General features: G+C 46.0%; 2 protein-coding genes across 4 annotated transcripts; both read left to right on the top strand.

Annotated features, from left to right (window-relative positions):
• Window positions 1–103: 103 nt before the first annotated feature.
• On the top strand, window positions 104–14,210 carry LOC308409447 (interferon alpha/beta receptor 2-like). Of its 3 annotated transcripts, none has more exons than XM_080902222.1 (7): window positions 104–236; window positions 5,240–5,372; window positions 6,921–7,096; window positions 7,621–7,772; window positions 12,038–12,194; window positions 12,991–13,112; window positions 13,345–14,210. In XM_080902222.1, exons 1-7 carry the CDS (start codon window positions 197–199, stop codon window positions 13,459–13,461), a joined length of 897 nt encoding a protein of 298 aa, XP_080758348.1. In that variant the 5' UTR covers window positions 104–196; the 3' UTR covers window positions 13,462–14,210. The 3 variants fall into 3 exon arrangements, with proteins under 3 accessions (XP_080758348.1, XP_080758347.1, XP_080758349.1); XM_080902221.1 differs by having other exon boundaries at window positions 194–257; XM_080902223.1 differs by lacking the exon at window positions 104–236 and adding an exon at window positions 2,692–2,883.
• A 2,873-nt stretch (window positions 14,211–17,083) lies between these two features.
• On the top strand, window positions 17,084–25,585 carry LOC308410399 (interleukin-10 receptor subunit beta-like). The gene is made up of 7 exons (XM_080903704.1): window positions 17,084–18,278; window positions 18,534–18,657; window positions 22,294–22,466; window positions 23,497–23,651; window positions 24,346–24,496; window positions 24,580–24,725; window positions 24,836–25,585. The coding sequence occupies exons 1-7, from the start codon at window positions 18,221–18,223 to the stop codon at window positions 24,980–24,982; spliced, it is 954 nt and encodes a 317-aa protein (XP_080759830.1). The 5' UTR covers window positions 17,084–18,220; the 3' UTR covers window positions 24,983–25,585.
• The last annotated feature ends 1,610 nt before the right edge of the window (window positions 25,586–27,195 follow it).

Below are 27,195 nucleotides of genomic sequence, written 5' to 3'. Positions count from 1 at the left end.
TGTGTGCTCTGTGATCAGGAGCTGGAGCTGTAGTGTGAGCAGGGAGGGACTTCTGTGGAAACAGAAACTCAGAGCTGTACAATAACACATGCCCCTGTGCTGCCCTCCCCTCCCTCTATAGGTTGTCCTCAGCCCCACAAACAGCTTATCAGCCGCCTTGAAGCAGTCTAACTTTGGCACAGTCCATGGACACACGATGGGGCTGTGGATGCTGCTGCTTCTGCATTTACATCTTGGTAATGCTCACTGGGGTGAAGGTGGGGGGTTACTGAAGCTTTCTGTTGTTTTCTCTGGTTTTTTACACCTTTGCATTGAAGTTTGTGTGTATTGGAGGAAAAGAGTGAGTGTGGATGTTAGCAGGAGAATTAATAATCATTCTTATTTCTACTGAAGCACTCATGGACTTACAGGAAATGTCTGATTTGAGCTCTCAGCAGGTTTACAGGGGTGTTGAATCTGTTTCTGGGGGAGTTCAAAGGAGGAGGGGGTCACAGGAAATCAGACTGGTAGTGAAGGAAAAACTGTGACAGTCTAAAAAATGACCTATTATATTAATAACATTTTAAATAACTAATTATCATTATTATTTGTTGTAAAATGTTACTTCTGGTTTCATTTCTCTTCACTTCCTTAAACTTGTAGAATGACTTTTGCTCATTTGCCAAAAGACTGACACAAAATCACAATATAAAAGTTGATAATGAAGTTTACTGACAGTAAAGTGATTTATTGCTCAGATTTTCTATAATATTATTGTTCTAAAGTCTCTGGACCTTGATAATGGTGCCATGAAGGTGCGATAAGTAAAACTTTCAGCTGGATCTTGAGGCTTGGGTTTGGTCCTTGTGCATTTCTGTTCTTAGGTTTTAAAGCAGCCTGTGTCGAGTTAATGTTCAGACACTGCTAAAGGAAGAATTTAGACACTTAAAGTAAAAGTTCTGAACTAATTTCAGATTATTTATATTGTCATAGATATCTTACAGTGTTACATGCTATAATACATGTCAGGTTTAGCTCCCTCCCTAGTCAGTGTAGGGATCTGGCTGTTAAGTGATGAGTATGAACCCTGAGCCAGGTTTATTAAGGCTGTTGTGTTTTTAACATGTTTTGTATTTTGTTCTATTTAATCTGAACAAGCCCCTAAAAACAGTCAGTGATCCCTGTCGGCCTCTCTCGGTTTTTATCACCACTGTTCATTTTAAAACTCAGTTTTTAAACCCTTCTGATGTAACTCCAGCCCCTGCAGCAGTATATTAATGACTAACCTCGTATTGTGGATGGATTATCTCAGTTGTTCTCCTGACTGAAGTTTGGTCCGTTTACAGCATCCTGCCATGCGATTGCATTTGTCTCTAACCATCAGGAACCCTCATGTTAACTTTTATCGAGTGGAAAAAAGTTAGCGTTCATCCTCCAGCTTCACTGTGTTTATGTTATGCTAACATAGCTGTGTAGCTAGCGATCACGTAGCACATCATTATATAGCAGCTAGCCCAACTTCAGTAACCCTACAAACGTCACTGCTGTTTAGTTTTCTGTCTTCATTTATGTTGGAAGTGATAGCAGAGCTGTACGTTTGAATTTTTCAGAAATCTCTCAGTCAGAACATGCTACATCATGTTTAGGTGGAAGCCATCCATCCATCCATCCATCCATCCATCCATCCATTTTCATCCGCTTTGTCCGGGGCCGGGTCGCGGGGGCAGCAGCCTAAGCAAAGAGGCCCAGACCTCCCTCTCCCCAGCCACCTCCTCCAGCTTATCCGGGGAAATACCAAGGCGTTCCCAGGCCAGCCGAGAGATATAATCTCTCCAGCGTGTCCTGGGTCTGCCCCGGGGCCTCCTCCCGGTGGGACATGCCTGGAACACCTCACCCAGGAGGCGCCCAGGGGGCATCCTTGTCAGATGCCCGAACCACCTCAGCTGGCTCCTTTCGATGTGGAGCAGCAGCTGCTCTACTCTGAGCCCCTCCCGGATGGCCGAACTTCTCACCCTATCTCTAAGGGAGAGGCCAGCCACCCTTCGGAGGAAGCTCATTTCTGCCGCTTGTATCCGCGATCTCGTTCTTTCGGTCACTACCCACAGCTCGTGGCCATAGGTGAGGGTAGGGACGTAGATCAGTTTAGGTGGAAGCTAGCGAGCTAACTTCCTGCTAACTTCTAACTCTGTTAAATATAATAAATCCTGTTTTTATGGATGTTAAACTTAATTGTTACACCTGGTAAAGCAGCAACGCTGATCATTTTATTTAAAGATGAAAGAATTTAGATAGTTTGTAACTCTCAGTGATGCTGCAGTGTTCGTTTGACTTTGGGACCTGAAGTGGAGTTTGGACCCGGAAACAGCTAATGATGTCAGACTCAAAGAGCGGATACTGGCCACACAGGAAGTCATCGCACTTTGTAGCTGATGATTGGCCACTAGCGGACGTTGCAAGCTCTGGTTGCCTAGGTAACCATTTAAACTACTGAACATACCTTCATGTTAGTCACTGTTCTTTGGTCCAAGGGGGAAAGTTTATCTCTGGGACACGCCCACTGGGTCAGTAACAGCAGTCAACTTACTGCTAACCGCTGTCACAGAACCGCAAACCATAAAGAAAAGGTCCATGATCCAGATAAAGCAAACAGTCTCTGAACAGCAGGAGGTTAGCTACGCACTGCTAATCGGCACGCAAAGAGCCACCCATCTGATTTACTCCTGAACATAAACGGCAGACTCGTCCTTTTCCTTACTTTTAGTCTGGCTCGGTGCAAGTGATCCCTGAATTAGTCACCTGGAACGTCACTACCTGTGACGAAACGCTGACTCTGCTGTCATGTGTATGTCTTTCTTCCAACAGCCTGCACTGCATTTATGTAGTAGCCACTTGTCTGTGGCTCAGGTAAGTTTCATTTCCCTCTCAGTCTGTACTGAAGTGCTCTTTGCTGTAGGTCTCTGAACAGTCACAGCCTTTTATAGCGGTGACTCTGTGATTGAAGTGCAGAATCTCAGCTTTACTTCACGGGATTGAACAGGAATATTACTCACTTAGTTGAGAGACTACAGACATTTCTTTGCACAGTTTCTGATTTTCAGGAGATCAAATGGAGCTGCTGTTTCTCTGTAAATGAAGCGGGTGAAAGGTCTGGAGGTGATCCAACTGTCCACATTCCCATTTGGAAGCTCTTTTTGTAAACCCACCCTTCCCAAACCTGGAGGTTTAATCGTGATCATTTTGAATAAAGGCTGAAGGTGAGTGACAGAGTCCACTTGTCCAAAGTAGGCCAAAAGGCAGGTCAGAGCAGCTCTGAGTGAAACATCCGTCGTCTCCTGTGGATGTCTTTAAAGAACTAAAGAACACTGTCATGATCCAAGCACATCATACAGACACCTCACAGACACACTGTGATGTATTCCCATCATGAAGATGTTTCCTCATCATCATCTTGATGCTTTGAACCCAGATGTGACAAACGAGCAGGTAGATCTGCTCTACCGTATCAATTTCAAAATTCTCTTGCTTACTTTTAAAATTTTCAATCGGCTCCCAGGTATCTATCCGATCGCCTCCATTTGTAGATCTTCCAATCAAATGCTCCTGACCCAACCAAGGTCTCGTCTGAAGTCCAGAGGAGGTCAGGCCTTTGCTGTCGTAGCTCCCAGCCTCTGGAATAACATCCCTCCCTATATTCGTTCCTCCGAGTCCATCCAGTCTTTAAATTGCGTCTTAAAACGTGTTATTGTAGTTTGGCTTTTGATTCAAACTAGTTTCGTGGCTAGTTATGCTGTCAAAGGAGCTTGCAAAGAAAAGCGTCTGGCAAGCTCCTTTGACTACGATGACCTGGATGACTGAGAACCTTCACAGACGGCTAGTTATGCTGTTTACCTTATTGTTTCTTGTCCTCCTTCTAACTGTTTTTATTCTGTCTTATGCTATTGCTCTGACCGACTGTGAAGCACTTTGGTCAACTTAGTTGTATTATTAAGTGCTATAGAAATACATTTTGATTTGATTTGATGTGAGACCTGCGAGGACAGAGGGACGATGCAGTTGTCAATCAAATGTAGCTCCGCCCTAAACCCTCCCTGTTTTCAGGTCCCTTCTTACTCCAATGAGACCATCTTTTTTGAGTTGGAGGCTTATGTCTCACAGACCTCTATGCAATCAGACTTCATTTCACAGCCAGAGGAGTCGGCCCCTGCTGGACATTAGAGCTTTAAGCTTTTCTATTTCCGACTTCTAAACTAGTTTTGTGAAAAGTTCCTGCAGATTCAGCTTCCCTACATTTCTCACCCACATTTATGATTTCAGCTCCAAAGTGTCAGGATGGTGATAGCGAACAGCTTTAAAGCATTAATTTCTCCGATCACGCTGGGTTATTCCAGCTTTCACATGTGAATAAATATCTGACCATTCAGGTCACTGCGTTTGGCCACACTTGCTCTCGTAGCTCAAGTCACACAAAGTTATAAACAGTAAATAATCCTGCATCCCTCAGATTCACAGCTAGCTGCTGCTGCGGGTCAGTCGGCTCTCTGAATCAGTACTCTGCCTCCTCAGATGTGGTCACAACTCTAATAAACAGGAGCTCAATCCTGAAACCCGTCCCAAGGCTTCGACTCGGGGATCAGAATAGGAAATCCTCCCTGCTGCCGCCTGCTCCCGAGCATCGGACAAACCAGAATCTCTGTTTCTTCCTTTTTGTGTTCAGGAACATCAGGACGAGCTCATCGTTTCATGCTAACATTACAGACAAGTTCACATCTGAAAAATTCTGAATTTTGAGTCAGTCTGTGTGTAAAGGCCTACGATAACAGGAGTCTTCCTCACGTTGAGTCTTCCTCACTTGACTGGATGTTGTAAGGGGGGTTTTCTTCACCATGGAAAGGATCCTGGGATCATCCCCCTCTGTCTCCTGTGGATGTCCACGATCTTGTCTTTGTTCTCTCTGTGGACCAAACTGTTAATGAGTCCTCAGCAAATGGTCCCTCGCACTATTGGATGGATGAGTTTTGTTTTTGAAGAAACAAAGATATATCCACTCCTGTGTAAGAAACAGTGTTAAGTACATTATCCTGTTATAAAATAGTGGATTATTCCACTCCGTGAAGTAAAGCTGAGAGTTTGTACTTCAAATGCGTTTTGAGAGGTTCATTTTAAATCTGCAGAGCCGAAACTGTGTGAGTACAAACACTTCCTGTCTAAGCATACAGGAGGATTATTTTAAAACTTTTTTATATCCTCTTCCTTTCTGTAGCGACGGGCATTTCCCTTTCTGCACCCTCCAGCGTTTCCATCTCTTCCATCAACTTGGAACACACACTCAGCTTCCAGCCGGGCCCTCAGACCCCCTCTGACGCCCAATTCATGGTAGAAGTCGTCCGCTCCAGGTATTCAGAAAATCTGATCAGAAATTTAAGCTGTCTCAAACAAAACCGATTCAGATTCAGAGTGTCAGGCTAAATTTAAAGGCTTTCACTGGTCTTTTTAATAGAGCAGCTTGGACAGATCGCTTGGTCTTGTTTGACACGGCAGAGCAGTGATTAGTGATTAGTACTATCACAGCACAAAGGTTAAAACCAGCCAGTGTCTCCTGACTAACCTCATATTGTGGATGGATTATCTCAGTTGTTCTCCTGACTGAAGTTTGGTCCGTTTACAGCATCCTGCCATGCGATTGCATTTGTCTCTAACCATCAGGAACCCTCACGTTAACTTTTATCGAGTGGAAAAAAGTTAGCGTTCATCCTCCAGCTTCACTGTGTTTATGCTAGGCTAACATAGCTGTGTAGCTAGCGATCACGTAGCACATCATTATATAGCAGCTAGCCCAACTTCAGTAACCCTGCAAACGTCACTGCTGTTTAGTTTTCTGTCTTCATTTATGTTGGAATTGATAGCAGAGCTGTACGTTTGAATTTTTCAGAAATCTCTCAGTCAGAACATGCTATATCATGCTTAGGTGGAAGCTAGCGAGCGAACTTCCTGCTAACTTCTAACTCTGTTAAACGTAATAAATCCTGTTTTCATGGATGTTAAACTTAATTGTTACACCTGGTAAAGCAGCAACACTGATAATTTTATTTAAAGATGAAAGATTTTAGACAGTTTGTAACTCTCGGTGATGCCGCAGTGTTCGTTTGACTTTGGGACCTGAAGCGGAGTTTAGGACCCAGATTACTCCGTGAGGCCCCTTGACTACAGTTGCCGTAACCCCCTGATAGTTCATCAAGCGGTGCGGCTTCATCTTGTACCAAAGTTGTTGTAAAACATTTTTAACAGATTTTTGAGCGCCGTGTACGTCATGAAATCGGTTCCAGGTCAGTAAGCACAACCAGAGTTCATACATAAGGAGCACTGATGATTTTTGAGAAAATTAAAGGATTTTAAGTGCGCCTTATGGTGCGGAAAATACAGTACATCAGAGACTGTGTGGTTAGCTTTGTAGTCAGAAATGTAAAAACGGCGCCTGGGAATGACTCAAGTCGATATTCTAGTGATGATGTCCCAGAAACAGAAGCAGTTTCTGTGTTATAACATGAATTCTTCACTGTACTCTTGGTTTCTCAGTCCCTGAGGTTTGGCACCTCCTGGGCTGAAGGTGCTTCTTACTAAAACGTCAGGTCACAATAATGTCAGTAAAGTTAATTTCAGCCTCGTTTGATCCTGAATGATATCTCCTGTGTTTGTTGCTTATTTAGCTCCTTTGTTCAGTAAGTTTCATGTTTCATTTCTGTTTCTGAGGCACCTCTAAATACAGAGTCAGCACTTTCCTTTCTGAGTAAATGTAAACTTTCATATTTATTTGAAGGCAGATGTGAGGTTATTTATTGTGGATGACGCACACGCCCACAGCTTCATTCATCTGTGAAAGGTTTATTTCACAGGATGACACAGTAATCTGTCCGTCTTTGTGTTTTGTTTTCTTCGACATGAAGAAAGCAGTTGTGGAAGCCGGTGCCGGCTTGCGTGGCACTGAGGGCGGGACAAACATGTGACCTGACCAGAGCCTTCAAGGACCCGTTCGACCACTACGTAGCTCGTGTCCAGGCCTTCACGGCCACCCAGAGGTCCAGCTGGACGGTATCGGACAGCTTCCTGCCGCTGTCAGACAGTGAGGCACTTTAACACGTTTCATTACCAGTTTTATGATGAAAGCATGAGCGTGTGATGGAGAGCCAACACAGCACACTTGTACCTATTATTATGTCATATTTGTTGTAACCTTACAGCAGTGTAAAACGATAACTCCTATTAACACAGGTTACATCAGTAACTCCACCCACCATCTTGCATTTAACACCACAAACATCATATTTTTCTGGTTTTGTGGTTGTTTTATCAAAGCTCGCCCTGAGCCAGGATACGTCGCCGTATCCACGTCATGTGACTGTTCGTGCCATCACCTGTACATTCCTAATGATTTAGCTTCATCTTCTTCTAATCCTGCTCACAGCTTCGTTAAACAGATGTTACACGGTCCCATGACGTTTTCCTTTGAGAACAGTTTCCCTGGTTAGAAATCTCTTCAGGGTTTTTCTGCTGACAGAAACTAAAATCATCGCCTGTGTTTGTGTCGCTGTACTGATTTGTGTCCAGTCTCCTTCCAGCTGACTGAATTTCTTCTTTTTTCTGTAGCTGTGATTGGACCTCCTGACATTGCGGTGTCTGGATGTGGGAACTGTTTAATCCTGCACCTCACACTTCCTGAAGTCTTGGCGAGCGAGCACCTGAAGGACAGCCACACAGACTTAGTCTTCCACGTACGACGAACCCGCGACGGAGCGGAGGTATGTCGGCCGTACACTCAGGCTACGCCCACCAGCACTCGGGTGTTTTTTGAAAAGGGGGTTTCCCCCGTTACCCCCAAGAACTGCTTTAAACATGAAAACACAAAATACGAGAAAAGTCAGGTGGATATTTAAACCTAACGGTACAAGAATGCAGACAAACCAGAAGCTGCCCCACCATCATAAAACCAGATAAATGTACACTTGTTTGTCTTCTTTCAGTTTTTCTGTAACCCAGGACCCCATTTACATGTGGACAAAAGGCCAAACACACAAAGACTGAGACTTTTCTAAAACAACCTACAAACTCTGCCTGTTGTTTTAGATTATCTTGTAGATTTTGTGTGTGTGGACACAAAGGTGTCCCTCAGAAAGTTCCTTACATGTTGATCCAGTTATACAAGCTTTTCTTTAATGAGTGAATCTTGGCTTTTATTTTATAAGTAAATCTTGTTTTTTTTGTTGGTATAAAATAACTTTTCTGATTAAAGAGAATTCAGGGATATTTAAGTTTTGTAAATCATCGCAGTGTTCAGAAACTAAAAGTGTTTAAAACACAAATTGAAATCTAAAATCATTTTGTGACTCGTTCAACGATAAATGAAAACAAATGAATGAACATGTCAAACACGTCTTTTCATCAGGATTTGAGTTTTGAAGCAACATTTATTCAGATTACAGTCTTTACTTGTGCCGCTGCAAATACAACAAATATTTTACCAACACAATAATTTTACGACTAAACTTTCGGAGCGCTTCGGTTGTCTCGGCGCCGTCACACTGGTAATCTGAGTTCTGCAAACATGCGTGCGTTTAAACGGTACTTCCTGTCTTCCTCCTGTGGCTACACCCACAGGGGTTTGCATGTGGTTGTGTTTTTGGTGTACTCGACAGTACAAAGTTCCTGCACACGTCTGTGAAGGACTACATTTCCAGATTTTTATTAGTACTTCTCTCGCTTTGACTTATTACAAGGAAATGTTTTATGATCTTGTGAAGTTCTCATGGTTCATTCAAATGTAGGTTTTTGTTCTTGGTCATCATCATGTAAGACGACACAGTTTTCCATGGAGAGCAAACTTTCCTACATTTCAGCCCTGCTGTTAATAAACGGTGAGGCTCAACATTTACTCTTCCACCTTAAACAGGAGCTGACCTCATCCACGCTCCTTTAGCAGCACTTCTGTGTTTTGTGGAAAATTTGAACTTTTTGATGCTGAGACGAACCAGCCGCAGAGCCTCGGATCCTCCCGCGTCACGCACACCTGCGTGTTGTAACGGAGGCCGTTTACATGCTGTGAAACTCTGAGCCGTGTGGAATACCAAGAAATCACAACGGCAAACCCACACAGCAGCTCGTCTGAAAGCTCGCTACGATTATTAAGCACCTCGCGGCTTGGAGAGGCGCCGCTGACGTTTTTCACTCTGTGGTTTTTGGCAGCGTCTTCCTCTCCCCAGCTCACATCTGCCTGTGTTCGAGGAAACGCTGAGCTTCAAGAGAAGAGGGTCAGTCATCTCTGCGAGCTGGAACATGTCGGCTGGAGGAGATTAAACACACATGATTGACAGATTCTTCCTCAATAAGCAGGACCTGAAAGTCCCATTGAAAGTTACAGAAAAATCCCCCGCTTACATGTCCTGGTAGGCAGGATTCATTCACTTTGTGGAGGTCAGCTGATACCCCCTGATCGGGGTCAGGAGTTAAGCAGGTGAGACAGCGTCTGGAGGTTTGGGCTGCAGGTGTAGAGCTGATTTATAGCCTGTATCACATTTACACAGGAGGCGCTAACACAAAGAGCACGTTCACACGCCCCAAAATACATCTGTGACCAAAATAAGCATAATAAACAAAAACCCAAACAAAACGTTATTATGAAGATGAATATATTCCTATTTGTAGCAGTAATAGTGATGTTTCTGCACAATCAATAAGAGTCAAGCTGGACAGCACATCTGTGGCCACGCCCACACATGTGATTAATACTCTGGGTGCTTTAAGTGCAACCACTTACTGTCTAATTGTCCTCGTCCACGTGGAAACGCAGAAGTGTTGGCCAATCAGAAGCCTACATCAAAAACATGGCGCACGGTCTGGTGTCAAAAAAGGAAGTAAAGGTGCGCACGAGGCACGACAAGCAGCTTTCAAAAGCTCCGCTTTCACACATAGCTTTCCAAACCATCTTATATTTATGGGGAAAATAAGACATTTACAACAAAAATGGCAAATTTTCAGTACAAATGTGAAACGTTTATGAGAAAAACAATAAACTCTTCAGTATGTTGGAAAATGTGTCGTATCCTGCAGATTGTAGCAGAGCAACAAACTAACAACTATTCTGGCTTTGATCAAATACTTATTACAAATAAAACTTTAATGTACGACTTCACAGTATTTCCTGTAAAACTAGGATGAAAATAATTCACATATTGAGCTAAAATCCACTAAAACAACACTTAATGTCTTCTTCACAAGAAAAATAAAAGCAGTTCAAAGCAGTTGTAGCAAAAACACAGTAAATACATAACAAACATTAAAGAAAAACAGTTATTTTGAGGGTTTTGGTGAAAAAACAACTTTTTCCACCACAGTCTCAGTCGGCTCATTATCTTCTGATTGTTGCTGCTGGATGTGAGTCCTCTCGTTCTCTGTGTCCCTTTTGTGGAAAAACTTCTTGGTTATGTTTAATCAAGAAGTCGTATGTGGTTACGTTTATAAAATTATAGTGATTTGTTGTTGCTGTCTTCATGGGTACTTAAAGGTTTAAAGCTCATTAAACCAGGAGGAGATGGTGCCGTCACCGAGATGATCAGCCCACCAGCGGCTGGGCGAAGGCGGGACACGACCTCCTTAACCTCGATACTCACTAATGCTCAGCTTTGACAGCTGGCAATAACTGCACAAACACAGAATACGAGCGACTTAACGAGCTGCAACAGCAGCTTACTGAAAATATCCCTGTGATGGAACTTTATGAATCGATCACGAGCCACACGACTTTCATCGCATTTATGTCCGAGTACACAAAATGAACATTTTCTGCTGAAGTCGACATCATGAGTCCAGGATGGAGTCGTGTCACACTTTCACATTATGAGTAGTGAGTCCATCCTCAGTGACCCTGAACTCTCTAAAATGTTCAGGTGTGAACACAGTTTGTCCAGCAAATCCACGTCTCACCTGTGTGGACTTTTATGTGACGCACACACATATACAGTACTGTGCAAAGGTTTTAGGCAGGTGAGAGAAACTGCTGTAAACAAAGAATGCTTTCAAAAATCAAAGAGTTAATCATTTATTTTTATCAGTCAGTGAATGAACAAAAGAGAAATCTAAACCCCATCGGTGTTTGGTGGGACCCCTTTGCCTTCTTCTAGGCACACTTGCACACCGTTTCTCAGCTGGTAGGTTGATCAAACACCTCAGAGATATAAGCACAGACCTGTGGATGTGGGCTTCCTCACAGCTTTCTGTCTCTGATCCCAGACATATATGAGTCCACACAGGGCCACCTCTGGCGCAGATGTTTCTGCGCTCTGTAGCTCCTCATGTTAGCGGCTCAGTGCGTCGTTCTGCTTTACTTCCTGTTCTGATCAGCTGCTGAGCTGCAGCTCTTCCTGTCTTTGGAAAAATAAAATCACGGTTGTAACACAGGAGGTGATGCACTGTACAAAGTACAAAGTACAGTGCATCTGCACCAGTTTGTTTGGAATGACAAGAAATGGAGGAAAGAGCGCCACCTGGAGGAACTAGTGGAGAAGCTACAGGTCAGGTAACTACATAACATAAACCTGCCTGCAGAGAATCAGAAATCTGTGAAGGTTTGGTCGAAGGTTTAAAAGCTTCCTGACCTGCAGGTTTTCCCGTATTGTCAGTTTCCTCCTTCTGTGTTGGATCAGGCTCTCCTTTTCTAACGTGCCTCTGCATGTGTTTTTAAAAAGCCCACAAACCAGAACATTCAGTCTTCACCTTGTCCAGCTTTTCACCAGCTGTGTTCATGTGCACGTGTTTAAGCTCAGGTCCACAAACAGTTTGTGGACACGTTGGAGAACACTCTGATTTTGGTGGCCGTGAAGCTGAGCATCAGGACTTTTCACAGTGAATCATCCACACCACACAGCAGCAGATCCATGACCAACCTTTGATGGGGGATCTCAGGGTTGGCTGAAGCGTGGTCCATTTTCAGCATCTTCTTCCTGTCACATGATGACGTTTGTTTGCGCCTGTCGGACCGTCAGTATGAACTTTGTCTGTTTGTGTGTTTCAGTTCACGCTGCATATGCCCTACTCTGAGGAGACTGTGATCAGCTACCTGCAGACAGGTGTGGAGTACTGTGTGACCGCCTCCGTCAAGCCGCACTTCTCCAAAGCCATCCCGAGTGAAGCTCAGTGTGCCTTCACCAGCCCCCCACCCAGAAACTCACGTATGTGTGGCTGCAGACTTGCTCTCCTGCTTAATGTCATTTCAGTTTAGTGAGCTAAAAGACGACAGCTCTAATTTTATCTTGTTTTGATGTATAAACAGCTGAATTAACCCACTTTACTGTTTATCACAGAGTTCTTCTTCTCTTGCTTCTGTAGTACGTCACAGAGGGGGTCAAAGCCCCGCCCACCAGAGCATGAGACCCAATTGGAAAGAAAGTTGGATTAAAGAGGGGAGGAGTTAGGACAGCTAGTTTCAGGGTCTGGTATAAGATGAAGGAGGAGTCCAGAAGTCCAGACACGAGCCGATGCTTATTACAAGTTTATGATGGCGCTAAAGCTGACCTGATTGTCCACGGTGTGACAGGAAGACTCTGTCCACACGCTGCTGTAGCTTATTTGGAGTCTGGTGATAAAGAAATCCTGTTTGTGCCACAAAATCATGTTTGATAAGTTAGAATATTTATTGAATGTCAATGTTCTCACTGCTCAGAGACACGAGGAAACTCCAGAGTGTCAGTTTTGAATTGAATGTAGTATGTAAGACGCACCTCTGTGATTAGCCTAGCTCTTCTTTTCACATGATGTCACATTCGTGCGTCCGGCACAGCCAATGGGAGCTCGGTTTTATTACCGTGTATGGACACATGCGTGTTCACAGACCTCACGCCCTGATGAAGGCACATGGACCGTGTTCGAAGACTGAAAGAGGAACCTGGTTTCAGAGCGAGCACTTCCTCTCAGGCATGTAAATGTGCAGGTGGAAGTCTAACACCTGCACCCTGGTCTCTTCCTCAGTGTACATGCTGGTGGTGCTGCTGGGGGCCTTCTGCGCGCTGGTGTTCCTCCTCATGGCGTTGGTCGCCTACGGCAGCCGGCTGACCTTCAGTGTGCTGAAAACGAGACTTCCCAAATCTCTGGTAACAGCGACTAATCGATCAGATTTAACCAGTTTATCAATCATCTGATGACACAAACTACGTTTGATGCAGTCCACAGGAAGTCACATGACACAGTGTGGGATCAGTGTTTCGCCTCTGCTGCTGTTGTTAACGGTGTTTTTATTTAAATGCTGGTGTCTGCATGTACTCATGGTCAGAGCTGCTGTGACTGAGCAGAGGTCAGAGTAAACGGTCCCGCCCTCTCTTCCAGTCGTACGTCATCCTCTACCGGCGAGGAAGCGCTCCACCCGGACTCTCGCCTCAGAGCTCACATGACGACGGCTCGTCTGACCGCCTGAAGAGGAGCCACTCGGAGAAGTCTGTTTAGGTGGAGCCGGCGGAGCGGGTGTGGGGCTTCAGGTGTAATGATGTGTAACAAGTATTTTATGGATGATGTCGGTTGGCATCTGTTACACCACCGCAGTGGATTCTGGATCAAACAAACTTTGGTTCAGTGGGCTGAACAAGCTCAGATCATTTTAACTCTGCCACCTATTCTTAATATTTGTATAAAAGTCCTGCTCTGTTTGCTCTGAGCCTGAAAATGGGGCGCGTGTATAAAAATGTCAAACTCCTGAACAGCTGATGCAGTCCTTCAGTCTCACCTGGACTGATTGAGTTCAGATGGTCATCGTCGCTGAGCTGACACGGTTTCCCACAGGGACACGTCCCACAACAGGTCGTTCCCATCTTTGTCGGACCTGTGACGATGTAATCCTGACAATAGCGTCTCCTGTGAATCTGAATAACGTCTGTGTCTATATTTTTATAACCTGGAGCTCTTCTTCATCCCATTAATCGAGACAGGAAGTGAAATTTTCATAAAATCTCGGTGTCGTTACTGTAAGTTTATATGTGAAGCGTTATTGTGAAGTGTTCCTGTATTTCCTGCTTTCTGTGCTAAATAAGCAGACCCATGCTTTTCATTTAAAGTCAAGTTTATCTGGTTTGCAGGGGAGTGAAGGGTGGATGCCTGTGCAGCCATCTCCACCCATATTTGGAGTGAACTTTGAATACGATGATTTTTCTTTGATTGTTTTCTTGACTTGTCTTTCTTTCATTTTTAAATAAAGCAAACTGAACTCTGAGAGTCTGATGTGAAGGTTTGTGGATGATGCTGTATTAATCACACTTTGGACTCACCTGTTTAAAGCAGGTGAGGACGAGCTTCCACACACTGAGATCAAATCCCTCGAGGTCACAGGTCAACCTTTGTGAACATAACCTAGAATCATCACATTTATACCTCCGGTGCATCTAATGGGAGGCTGCCTGTATCTTTTAAAGTGCTCTTGAGCAACAGTTCTTCAGCTTTCTGGAGCTCCTCTTTGGACATTTGCACAGTCTGAAAAAAGACTAGACGAAAGGAACAGATATTTCCTGAATGTATGTTTGCCATCCATCCATCATCCATCTTCTTCCGCTTTATCCGGGGCCGGGTCTCGGGGGCAGCAGCCCAAGCACAGAAGCCCAGACCTCCCTCTCCCCAGCCACCTCCTCCAGCTTATCCGGGGGAACACCAAGGCCCGGGGCCTCCGCCCGGTGGGACATGCCCAGAAAACCTCACCCAGGAGGCGCCCAGGAGGCATCCTGGTCAGATGCCCGAACCACCTCAGCTGACTCCTTTCAATGTGGAGGAGCAGCGGCTCTGCTCTGAGCCCCTCCCGGATGGCCGAACTCCTCACCCTATCTTTAAGGTGTATGTTGTTTGTATTTATTGTTGTATTTGTATTTTTGTAGGTTTGCATTTTAAAGGAAATACGATACGACTTTATTGATCCCATGGAGGAGAAGTTTGTGCATTGCCACAGCTCAGGTACAGATAGCAGAAGAACACAAAGAGTATACCAAGAATAGAAAGTCAAGAAATACAAAGTAAATAAGATAATACACAATATCCGGCCCTAGACTAACTTTTTGTGCGCCTAACCTTACAAACTAACCCATAATAGCTGTCCATACAGACAGTATTGATTTGTAAATGATTAACTATCAATCCTCTCGACACAAAGTTCTTTATTTGGAGCACATTTCTACCAGAAAGCCCAGTTACTGAAAAAGTTCTTGTGCCTAACGAGCTTCACTGAGCTCAAATTTAAACTTAACATATCTCAAGATATATAAAATAAACAGAAAGTCTAAATTAAAAATGGCTCAAAGGCTTCGAACTGAACATCTCAGTGTCTGAACATCCTACCGTGGGCGTCTCAGAGGTCCCGCCCTTGACTGTCTCTGATTGGCTTAGACCACGATATGAGCATAGTGTCGTCTGTTGTCGGCCACACAGAGACTTTTTTTTACTCGAACAGCTGCTCCATTTTTTTAGTGACATTATTGAGGAATTAGGTCGCATTTGCAACCAAACTGGCTGCACTCTAGAGCCCTGCTCTATACAGCAGTAGCTGAGGTTCTATGTACACGCATGCACAGTATGTGTTATGGATAAAGGGCTGTGGAAATATGCAAGTAATAGCTATCTAACAGTATAGACATGTACATGCACACATCCATACAAATGTAGGAATCATTTAGAGTGCAGCTCTTCAGTAATGTGCTGCAGTATGAACAGTACAAACACCGTTAGACCTGCTGTGCTCTGTTCGTTTGTGCTCTCTGGGGTTTTCTGAATTTGAACATCTGCACGGCCGTCCCGTCGCAGAGAGCTCTGTCAGGTTTCACCTTTATGCTGAGCCGGTGTTTGAGCGTGGCAGACACGTCCTCTCCAAAGCTCGGAAGCCTCGTCTGACATCATGGTGTGATGACAGATTGCTGACCTCCTTTCCAGCACAGCTGTTTGTGCCACTTTCAGCATCCTCTGGTTTCCTCTCTGCTTCTGGTGCTGCGATAAATTGATGAAGCTCACCTACAGGGACTTTTCCCTCTTGGTCGTCCTGTATGTTTAACTTTTGAGGTTTCACACTTTTGTAGGAGCACTTTGTCAAGGTCGAATTTCACAGGAGCTCAAACAGCAGAGTTTTAATGAAGCAGGGGCTGACTGCTGTCTTCTACAGGGGAGGATGCTCACACCTCATCATCAGGTCACCACAGGTGCAGAGTGGTGATGTGGTGAAGGATGGCGGTCTCCTTCAGCCTGGTGGTGCTTCCTCTGCAGGACCTCATTCAGGTCTTGAGCGTGGCTCCTATCTTACAGCTCATGCTGTGTGTGTGTGTGTGTGTGTGTGTGTGTGTGTGTGTGTGTGTGTGTGTGTGTGTGTGTGTATCAGGGATGGAATATGCTCTCTGAATACTCCCCCACTCTTGTAAACAGATGTTCCAGACCAGCGGTGTACCAAAAATGCAAAAATGGAGTGCACTCGTAGCAGTGGTGAGACGTGCGTGGATGGAGGTGTTGCACTCCATGGCGACCGAACCAGAGAGTTCCAGGTGAGGTCATGGCCATCGATGTATTTGGACCCGGCCAAGTCCTTCTTCAGCTGTCTCAGTGGTCGATGGCTGGACTACACATTTGCCACAACCTTCCTCGCAGCGCTCATGAAACAGCTTCCCCAGCTCTTGAACGGACGCGATGCTGTTTTGATCCTGAGAGACAGTTACTTCTACATCTGCATCATCGCTCTCAGCGCCACTCTCCCAAAACTCTTCGTCAGGCTCAACATGAGCTTCCTCCATGAGGCCGCCTCTCTCTGACTCTCTGTCCAGTTCAACATCCAAACTAGGCAGAGGGTGACGTCACACAATGCACTGGCACAAGATGGCGCTGCACATGCTCTAAAACCAGTAACTTTAAACACTTACTGGTCAAATCCATCACAGACCTGACACAGCACCTGAGCGACGGTCCACAGTTCACTGAAACCTCCTCAGAAATGCTGTCATGAAGACATTCTTAATGAAGGGAAACAGGAGGACAGACTGAGGCTGAAAATGACACCAGAACTGGACTGAAGGTCAGAGGAACAGGTGTGATGGAGAGATGGATCCACATCATGGTCAGTGTGTACGAGGAGGTCAGGAGGAGGTCCAGCAGTGAGCGTCTGCAGCCATCTGTGAAGCACGGTGGAGGCTGTGTCATGGTTTCAGGTCAGTCAGTGCTGTTGGAGATCTTAAACTGATGAATTACAGAGTCTGATCCACCACGCAGGAACATCTGGAAACATCTGACTGGCAGCAGCTTCATTTTTCAGCACGCCGATGATCCCAAACACACTGAGAGAGCAGTGAAAGCACACAGGAACACACACACGAGTCATGGAGTCCAGTGTCGAGTGGAGACTGCTTTGTTCCTCCTGAATTGGAGGCCTTGTTTCTTGAAGAGTCAAACACCATCCCGCTCATGCAGCGTTGTAGAGACATGCAGCCAGAGCTGCAAAGCACTGTGGGTGAGCCTCATGCACCCGCGTAGCTTCTACGTCTCTAAGCAGGCCTTAGCCATCACTCGTCATCGCTCGCTGTGTTATCAGTTAAATACAGGGACCAAACAGTGCTGCAAACATGCTTATCTGCTGGGAAGCTTTAACATGGGAGTCTACGGGGACGGGCTCGCTGCTTCCCCTACTGGACGTCAGAGGAACTGCATGTTTTGTGCTTCAGTGTGTTTCCGTCACCACGAGTGTGTGAACAGGTCCTCACAGCATCACACACACACTCCTGCCTTCCTTCCTTATGAGGCCCACTGTCATAATGACTTCAACCACAGACTGACCCGAGCCTCAGCTTGAACACACCGCGAGTCCGAACCCCCCTGCCCCCTAAAGCTGCCACCTGCCCACGTGACTGCACACTGTAAAAAGTAAGTGTCGGTGAAAACGTTGAGAAGTGCTACGGTTCCGTTTCGGAATAACTCGGTGCTGTTGGTTCGTCTGCCTGTGACTAAGCAGCAGACATGCGCGCTGTCACATAAATAAACCCACGTATAAATAAAGGCACGTGACACCCCGTGTGCGCGTGCTCTGGGTGAACCCACACTTTTTCCAGCGCGCTCTGATTCCTTGAAGCCGGACTCGTTTCTGCGCACACGCCAGTTTCGCTTCCGCGTACTTCCCCGCCTCTTGTTGCCGTGAAAGCTACCAGGAAACACACTCGGAGCCGGATCACAGCACACTGACAGCGGCGAACCTGCCGGGGACATGGCAGCCTCTGTGTGCGCCTTCATCCTGGCGCTTTACGCACTGTGCGGCTCCGCAGGTAAGCACACCTTTACTTTGAGGGCAGGTGAGGAGGAGGAGGCGGTCTGACGGAGGGAAAGGCAGCGCAGAGCGTCTGGAGCTCAAAAAGAAAGCTCAGCTAGTGACGAGTGTTTAAACTAAAGCTGTGAGCTGAAACCCAGAGCACAGTCTGCTGTTTACTCAGTCAGACAGGTGAACTTTGACCCCAGCACAAGAGACAGCAGTGTGTTTTAGTGTCAGCGAACAGCGCTCATGTCTTTGTGTTTGTGCTCAGCCGGCTCAGGAGGGCTCAGCGCACCCACCCACGTCCGACTGACGTCCTACAACATGGACCTGGTGCTCAGGTGGGATCCACCTGAAGGGACGACCGATGTTCTGACCTACACGGCCGAGTACAGGTGAGTCACCGGCGGGTGTGACATCTTCAGGTGATCGCAGTTTAGTGTCAGAGAACTGAGTCACTTTCAGTTTGAATGTTTACCTTCAGGAGGGCGAGTGCGATCATCACACTTAGGGCTGGGTATCGTCACTGATTTCTAGAATCGATTCAATTCCGATTCACAAGGTCCCGAATCGATTCGATCCACGATTCGATTTAATTCGATTCTATTCAATTTGAATATGGGAAATTTTGACAGTCAGAAATATTATAATTCAGATCAGTACATTTACATATTTTTGTATCTATAAAAAGGAAGCTGACACACGCAAGACTTTATCACAGGTGTGAGCATCACAGCAGATGCCTTTGTGTCAAAGTAGCTGAGGATAAAACACAGAAAAACATGAAGGTGATTTTCCTGTTCTGGGATTTTATAAAAATATTCTGCAGTACATCAAAAACGAAAGAAAACCATTAATCAACACATGATTGTAATCTGAAGTTACAGCGGTTTTATTAGAGACACAGCGTTTTGCATTTTGCATAATTTCAAAAAGTTTTAATTTGTTCAGTATTGAACGGCAGAAATTAGGTTTTCTTTTCGGAAGTATATAAAACGAAAAAAAAAGAAAGTCGGCCGACAGCGCTGTAAACAACGGTAGTCTTGTGCGTAACAAGTAAGCGAATAATGAAGAAAACAGATTTTTAGACGGGAAACTGTTCTTGAAGTATACTGAGAGAGAGAGGGAGAGAGAGAGAGAGCTGTGCATCGTGGTCGAAGCAAAACAGTAAAAGTCAGAGTGAATACATGACGATGTTTATGTGAAGCGTAGTTTGGATCTTCTTTTGCTGCTGGTTCGGTCAATATTGTTTGGAGAGACATCAAACTAACAGCTTTAGAATCAGCGCATAAAGGGCGTGAACACACGGACCCGCCGAATCAGAATCAGCGAGCTGTCGGCTTTCAGCCCCGACCGTGAGAAAGGCGACATCTCACTGATTCTGATCCGCGGGTCGCGCTGTGTGTTTAAGTCTTTGTGCAGAATCCGTGTTCCTGCTCTCATTTACTCTCTTAGCTGTTTGGTGGTTCTTGAAATTTTGTGAGATTTCACCTGAGATTCTGGCATTTCGGGCAAAATAAATTTACATAAAAAAATCGATTCAGGATTTTAATGAATCGATTTTACGTTATCCAAGCCAGAATCGATTTTAATCGATGAATCGATTATAAAAACCCAGCCCTAATCACACTGCGAGCTAGAAAAGGAAACTTAATCTTTGGGTCTTACTCGTCGCTGTCAGTGGAAAATCAAAGATTCCAGAGCAGCTGGGCTCAGAAATGGACGTTATTCTTCCTCCGAAGAGTCCGATCACCTCAGTGTTTGGGAGCAGGTCACACTTCGCTTTGTCATATTTTTAGTTGCTCTCTGAATCAGGGATGCCAAACATGAGGCCTGGGGACCAGCACCGGCCCACCAGAGGCTCCATTCTGGACAGTTCATAAAGTATTATGAAGAAGTTTTACCTGCAGGACACTGGCTTGGGAATACGTGGAAAGTTAAAATATTCCTAGATCTTTATAAACTACTGACATCATACAGAATGAGTGCACGTTTGCTCACTCCTGCCAAAATAAAAAATGAAAGGCTGCAGCAATAAAACATCCGCTGATGCTTTCTCCTATGAAACCCTTCGGTTCAGCGATGCTGCAGAGCTTCAGGTCCTGCTGGGATTTGTCCCAAGTAAGGCGCGAGCCTTTTCCCAGGGTCTGCATGGACTGAAGGAACAGTGACTGCAATAAAGCCTGTGAGCGCAGGATGTACTCTGTTCAGGCCACATAGAGGAAGTTGGATAAACTGTCAGTAAGATAATCCATGCAGAATGTGAACTAATGAAATCCGATGTGGCAGATCCACAGACCGCCCCTGAGAAGACCCGCCTACCTTGATGTACTCACGCGTGCGAGCAAACCTGACCCCCACGACAAGCCCATTACCGTCAGATTATGAAACGCCACCCTATTCAGCTCTTCCCACCATGTCTGTGTCCGATGGGCTCCTGCAAAAAGCTCATTATCTGCAAACTGACGCGCCGCCATCCCTGCATGAGGAAGCACCTGTACCTCCAGGTGAAGCGCTGATGGTGCCTCGCGATGAGGAGACTGAAACAGCCGTGTCCAAAGAAGAAGTACAAACGCAGTTATGGAATCACAAAGTCACAAAAGTTACTCATCCAAGAGCGGGGGAACGGTGAGTTCCAGCTGTTGTTCTGGGAGAGATCATTCTAAGAAGAACGGATTTCATGAGTCTGTATAAATGTGCCCTCGTGTCCAGCATCAGGAGTTTTTCCTGCAGGCAGTATAAATTTGAACCTGATGTCTTTCTGTAGGAACAAACATTTAAAACTCAGCGCTGAGTAAACCTTCCATCACACCTGGATTTACCTGGATGCAGAGGTGCGGCGGTTATTCTGTAGAACGCCGTGCGCTGATGAACAGTGTGTTTGCAGACTCGTGGATTAGTCGTGTTTTTTCTCTCCTGTTGAGATGTCGAGTAAAACCGTCACAGGAACATCTTCGCTTCTTTGTGGGTGTTGACCTCCGACCTCAGCCCCTCCTCCCTGCGCTGTCAGATCTCGGCTTTATGAGATCGATCTGATGAAGACGTGCGTTCAGGCAGAAGTCAGGAGGCGGAGTCATGTTCAGATGAACAGATTAAACTGCGGTGCGTTTGTGGAACCGACACAACCGCCGTCATGTCCAAACATAATCTCAGCATCTGATTGGTCAGGGCACAGCCTTCCATCTGTGCCCGGCTCAGGCAAGCCGGCGGCGTTCCCGGGTCTTCTTTGCGTGGACGCAGTGATGATCCTGAGCCCATGCAGATGTGTCCATCCAGCTGTGTGCGCTCTGGAAACACCCGGCCTCCTCTTTAGTTGGCAGACGTCGAGGTTTACACTCTTCTCCAGCCTTTTGTTGCAGCTCGTCCAACTTTTCTGAAAAACGATTCTAAAGCGGTGTCAGTGTCAGCACTCGATGTGCTCCCTTTGTGCGTTTTCAGATGATCCTTAATGATTATTTAAAAACAGTATGCACGTGCTCTGAAACGGTGAGGACAGCGCAGTGACTGCAGACCGGTTTAGTCCTGCTTTGCATATGAATCTGTGATATCTGCACCATCAGTCCTGCTGTTCCACATTTCTGAAAAGCTGCAATCAGATCACTTACAGGAAGAACAGCACCTGCCTTTCTCCTGCTCTCCGGCCCACTGAAGCCATTTTAATATGTGTGGTGTGGTTTGTGAGGACCGTGGTGAAATCGAAGCTGTTATTGTTGCGGTCCAGGTGTTCACACAACAGAAACGTCCTCTTATCTGCAGCGTCTCTGTTCTGGGAAACGCCTCCACTCGACTGACTCGTTAGAAAGCAAACGCACGCTTTTCTGTCCCGATGCACAAACGGTGAACGTGGCGTTCCAGCTTTGATGTAACCAGCACCGCCAGCTCGTGTGAGCGTTAGTTTCTTTGCTTCGTGCCGTCACACGTCCTGCAGGATAAAGTCGTGAGATCTTCTTGAACAGCGGTCGTGTTCCCGAGAGGAGAACATCTGTCTGAAGTCACACCTGTGACGCCATCGCTGTGTTTCTCTGTTACAGAAGCTTAGCAACTGGATACAACAATGGCTGCACAAACACATCAGCCCTCAAATGTGAGTTCACCTCCTCCTCCATCACCGTGCACGGGAGTTACACGGGCAGAGTGCGGGCGCATCGGGGGGCCGAGAGCTCCAGCTGGGTGGAGAGTAACGTCATTGACATGGACAGACACAGTAAGTGAATCTCGTCATATGTGCCGAGCTCGTTTGTCTCTGATCCAGTAGCGTGACACAGAGAGGAAAACCGACTATTAGCCGATGACGAGCTGATGGGTGTCGTTTATCCCACTGAAACTTTTGCCCGTTTGGCACTCGGGTGGAAATTTTAGCTCTGTGCTAAAAAACCAGCCCATAGTGATTGGAGAGGGGATCTAACCCCTGCAGTTATCTGCATTTGAAACTATGAAATCTGCAGGCACAAAGCAAGACCTTTGCTTCTGGGAGCTTTTGGTATCCTCTCGTTGGCCACTTCTACTGGACAGAGCTGAAGCTTTTCCAGTTGTGCCACATGTGCTCCACAGTGGGAAATGTTGCTCTAACTCCCATCGGCTGCTCAGTTTTGTTCCAAGCTTCCATGTTAGTGGATTTCCAGGCCAAGACTTTCCCCTCTGTCGTCTGGTATTTACAAAGGAAGAGGCTAAAAAGCCAGCTGACAATTATAAGGCAGCAGATAATAACCCTCACAGCTGACTTGTAGATGATTAAGGTTATTTTCCCTCGTGTAATGTCATCATTGATCTAACAGAACAGGTTTTGGGAGGTAAAATGAAAGATTGGTGAATGAGACCATTTGGTGGCTCTCAGAGAAGCTTCCTGAGATCAGGATGGTCCCCTTCAGCTCCGGTTCAGACTGTGGCAGCAGCTGTGTGGGGAGTCTGCAGTTATGCAATGACTGCTTCAGCAGGGGACGTCTGAAGAGCCTCGCTGAGCTGAAGACGATCAGAAATGAAACCGTGAGCGAGCTTTTCAGCGTCTCGCTCGTCAGAGCTCTCGCCGTCGCTGACTTCAGTCCAGTCAGAGTGAAATCCTGGTTTCTGTGTTTCTGTCTGTGTCCTCAGTGAAACCGTCTGCCGTCATGGTGGGAACCTCCCCAGCTCCAAGCACACTGGCATGACAGAGCTGTAGCAGATGGAGTGGACTGTTAGAGAAGCTGCAGCTTTGATTTTGTCCAATAAAAACGTCTCTCCACATCTGTCCCCCTCAGCCTTCATCGGTCCACCTGATGTGACTCTTCATGTCACTGGGACATCTTTGGAAGTCAGCATTAAAGACCCAGTGTTCAAGCAGTCAGAACTGAGGGAGACGTACACCTCGGCCACCTATAACATCACCTACTGGAAGAGCAGCTCGAAGGAAGAGGTGGGAACGCCGGTTTGTAGTTTTAGCTTCTAATATTATTAGAAGCTAACATTATGCCAGCTAATATCAGGCTCCAGTGTCCTAAAATCACACTTTCCCTCTGATAAACAGTTTGATTACGTTCTCATATCACACGAGAGTTTGTTCACAAAGCGTCTGGGTGCAACAATGTTAGATGCACAATAAAGTTTCATTAAACCAGCTAAAAGCAGCAGAAACAGCATTGCTAAGGACACTTAAGCATAAGCTCAACAACTCATGGCTGAGCTTCCCTGACTTGCACTGGCCTCCTGTCACAGAGCTTCACAGCCTCTTTCAGATTAAATAAAGGTGGCGGCGTCTCGCCCACCAGTGACAGCTGAGGTAAACAGCACTGACAGCCTTCCACAGGCTTGGAGGTGGACGCGGTCCAAACAGTAGCAGGAATACGGCCACAACCGTTATGATGTACAGTCCAAATTTCATGTGTTTGATCTCTCATAGAAGCATGTTTGTCCTACAGCAGCCACCGTAGTTAGAGCTACGCACTTAAAGTGTGAGGGGTAAGAAACTGCTGACAGCTAGTGATGATGTTTTACACACTGTAACTAGGGATGCACCGATACCAGTATCGGTGCATCCCTAACTGTAACTTTTAAAAATTCAAAGAGTGAAAACAGTGAAATCAGCTGAGCTCCTCTGCTGCCTCCTACAGGTAGAAACAATGAGTGACATGATGCAGGACCGAGTGGTTCTTAGTGACCTGGACCCGCTGAGCGAATACTGCGTCCAGGTCCAAATCATCACCAACATGAACCCCAGACCGAGCGAGTACAGCGACGTCGTCTGTGAGCGCACCGGTGACGGTAGGCACCGCCGTCACACAGCCGTCACAATCGCTCAAGGTGTCGCTGATGGGCTCACCTGCTGCTGTGTGGTTTTCTTACAGTGGATGCAGCTCCGTGGGTGGCGGCCGTGGTGGCGTTTGTGGTCATGGCCACGGTGGTGGCTCTGGTGGTGACTCTGGTGGTCTACTGGAAACAAATCTCCAAGTTCCTGTGCCCAGAAGTCGTGCTGCCGCCACACTTTAAAGAGGTGTGTGTGTGTGTGTGTGTGTGTGTGTGTGTGTGTGTGTGTGTGTGTGTGTGTGTGCGCGTGTGTGTGTTCTTTAATCTAACACTGACCTTTCTGCCCCGCCCCCTCAGTCTCTGCTGCTGAATGATCCCAACTCCATCTACCCAGTCTCGCTGCCCTCTGAGCACTGCGACCACGTCAGCATCGTAGCAGACCACAGGACTGAGGAGGAAGGAGGGTGCAGCACTCAGCCTGATACCTCACAGGATGGGGGCTAGGAGGCGCAGGAGGGGGTGGGATGCACTTTAAAGACTCTGAGAATCGGCCTCTGACTGTGAGGTTTTAGAGCTGTGAACTCTGCAGCAGTGAAGTGATGAAGACGAGCAAGAACAGGTGAAGCTGTTCCCACTGTCACAGGCTGCTGTTTATACTTTAATAGTTTATTCATGTCAATGTAAATGTTTTGCTTTCTACTGGTTTTTTAATGGTTTTAATGGTCGGAGGTTAACCGAAGCCTCTGCTGCTCCTGCTCGTAGGAACCAGGTGACCCGATGCTGGGCTGTACTGAGACAGTCTGGGTCTTTTACTGCTCTGTCTTCGTAGCCCAGTTCAATTACGTGTTCAGTAACTGGATTACAACATAACTACATGTGAAGGTGTAGCCCTGCAGGCTGTGTGTTTGGGTGTAGTAATAACTGATGTGGGGATGAGGTTGGCTTGGGTTTGCCACCAGCTGCTGTGAGACCTCGCCGTCCTCTGCTGTTTCCAGCGGGTTCACCTTGGATCTCCATCAGGCAGGATTCGGGCCGTCCAGCAGAACTTATGATGAAGAAGTGTGAACACTGTAAATACTCTGATTTATTTCTAATAAAAGTCTTTGTGACGGATGAAATGCTTCTGATTGTTCTTCGCTACAGAAACACGTGAAACATCGTTTTAAATCAGACTCAAACTTGGCTGCTGGTGTTCCAGATCAAGTGGCGTTGGTCAAACAGATGTGTGGTAGACTTGCTTTTCAGGACTCCATTTGAGTGCTCACAAAGTAAACTGCACGCTTTAGTTGTGAAGCGAAAACGCTGAAATCGCAGTAATAACACGTGCGAGGGGAACGATAACAACGACAAGATTCTCCAGATCGTTTGCTCTGTCCTGTGAACTGCATCGGCGTGGTGTCAGTCGTTTGGTGTTTCTGCGATCGTGCGAGAGAACATCACCAGGTAAACTTTTTGAATATTTTATTGTTCAGCAGCAACAAGACTGACGGAGTGTGTTTGAGGGAAGCTCACAAATGTCAGGGAGGAAATATTTGATGTTTATTTGCTGGTTTGTCGGTAGCAGCTCCTGAAAAGCAAGTCTACCACACATCTGTTCGAGCAACTGTTGCCAACCAAGTTGATTTTGCCTCTGACAAAGACGACTCCTCAGCCAGGCCTCATTTCAAAGCCCTGTAGCGCCACCCTGAGGCCCCAGTGCTACCTGTACACGGGCCGTTGAGGCCAGCAGGAGGCGCTCCAGTTGAACTTGTTTTCCCATCAGTCACTGCGTGGACGCACACTTCAGCTGCATTTATGAATCATTTGAACCCTCCTTTATTTATTTTGTGCATCTCGATGATGTTTTGTTCTGCTGGGCTGTTCTTTTGGTCCGGCTCTCAGACTAAAGGTCAGCTGTCACATCACATGTTTTTTTACAGGCTACTGACAAAAAAACAAACACTTTTAACCACATCCTCGCTGAAAACACAGAAATGCAGAACTTCAGCAAAACAGGAAGTTTCAGGGTTTTACTCAGAACCAGAAAAACTTTATTTTGAGACGTGAGGCAGAGCCTTCAGTTTTCAGGCCCCTCTTCTGTGGAACCAGTTTGGATCCAGGAGACAGACACTATCTCTACTTTCAAGATTAGGCTTCAAACTTTCCTCTTTGCTAAAGCATATAGTTAGGGCTGGACCAGGTGACCCTGAATCCTCCCTTAGTTATGCTGCAATAGACGTAGGCTGCCGGGGATTCCCATGATGCACTGGGTGTTTCTTCTTCACTCTCTTAAACAAAGTCTATTTTAGTTTCATGATCTGTAATGAAATGATCTAAATCATTTATAAAACAAACTGACCTCTACACCTGATCTTAAAACCTATTTTGTCACATCTAAGTTGTAATTGGAACATGAGATGAAAATGCAAAGTTTTCTTTTCTTCACTGTTACTTGTGTTGTTGCAGGATGGGGTTAAAATCATATTTTCCTGGGTATGAGCTCCTGATCCCTCAGCTCCCAGTATGAAGTGGTTTAGTGGTGTTCTTCTCACAGGCATCTGTGTCACCTTCCCTGGAGCTGCTGGTTTAATCTTTTAAACTTGTAGGTCCTGAAACAATCTTTGCTTTCCAGTAAAATTCCTTTTGTGTCTCGTTTGTCCTGAAAAGTTTATCTGGCTGTGTTTCCTACTGACGTTGGAACTGTGACAGTTTCAGTATGGCTGTTGAGGACAGCGTGC

The sequence above is a fragment of the Rhamphochromis sp. 'chilingali' genome (assembly GCF_963969265.1).
Source record: "Rhamphochromis sp. 'chilingali' genome assembly, chromosome: 14".
NCBI classification, from domain to species: domain Eukaryota; kingdom Metazoa; phylum Chordata; class Actinopteri; order Cichliformes; family Cichlidae; genus Rhamphochromis; species Rhamphochromis sp. 'chilingali'.
This window is presented reverse-complemented; position numbering and strand designations above follow the sequence as displayed.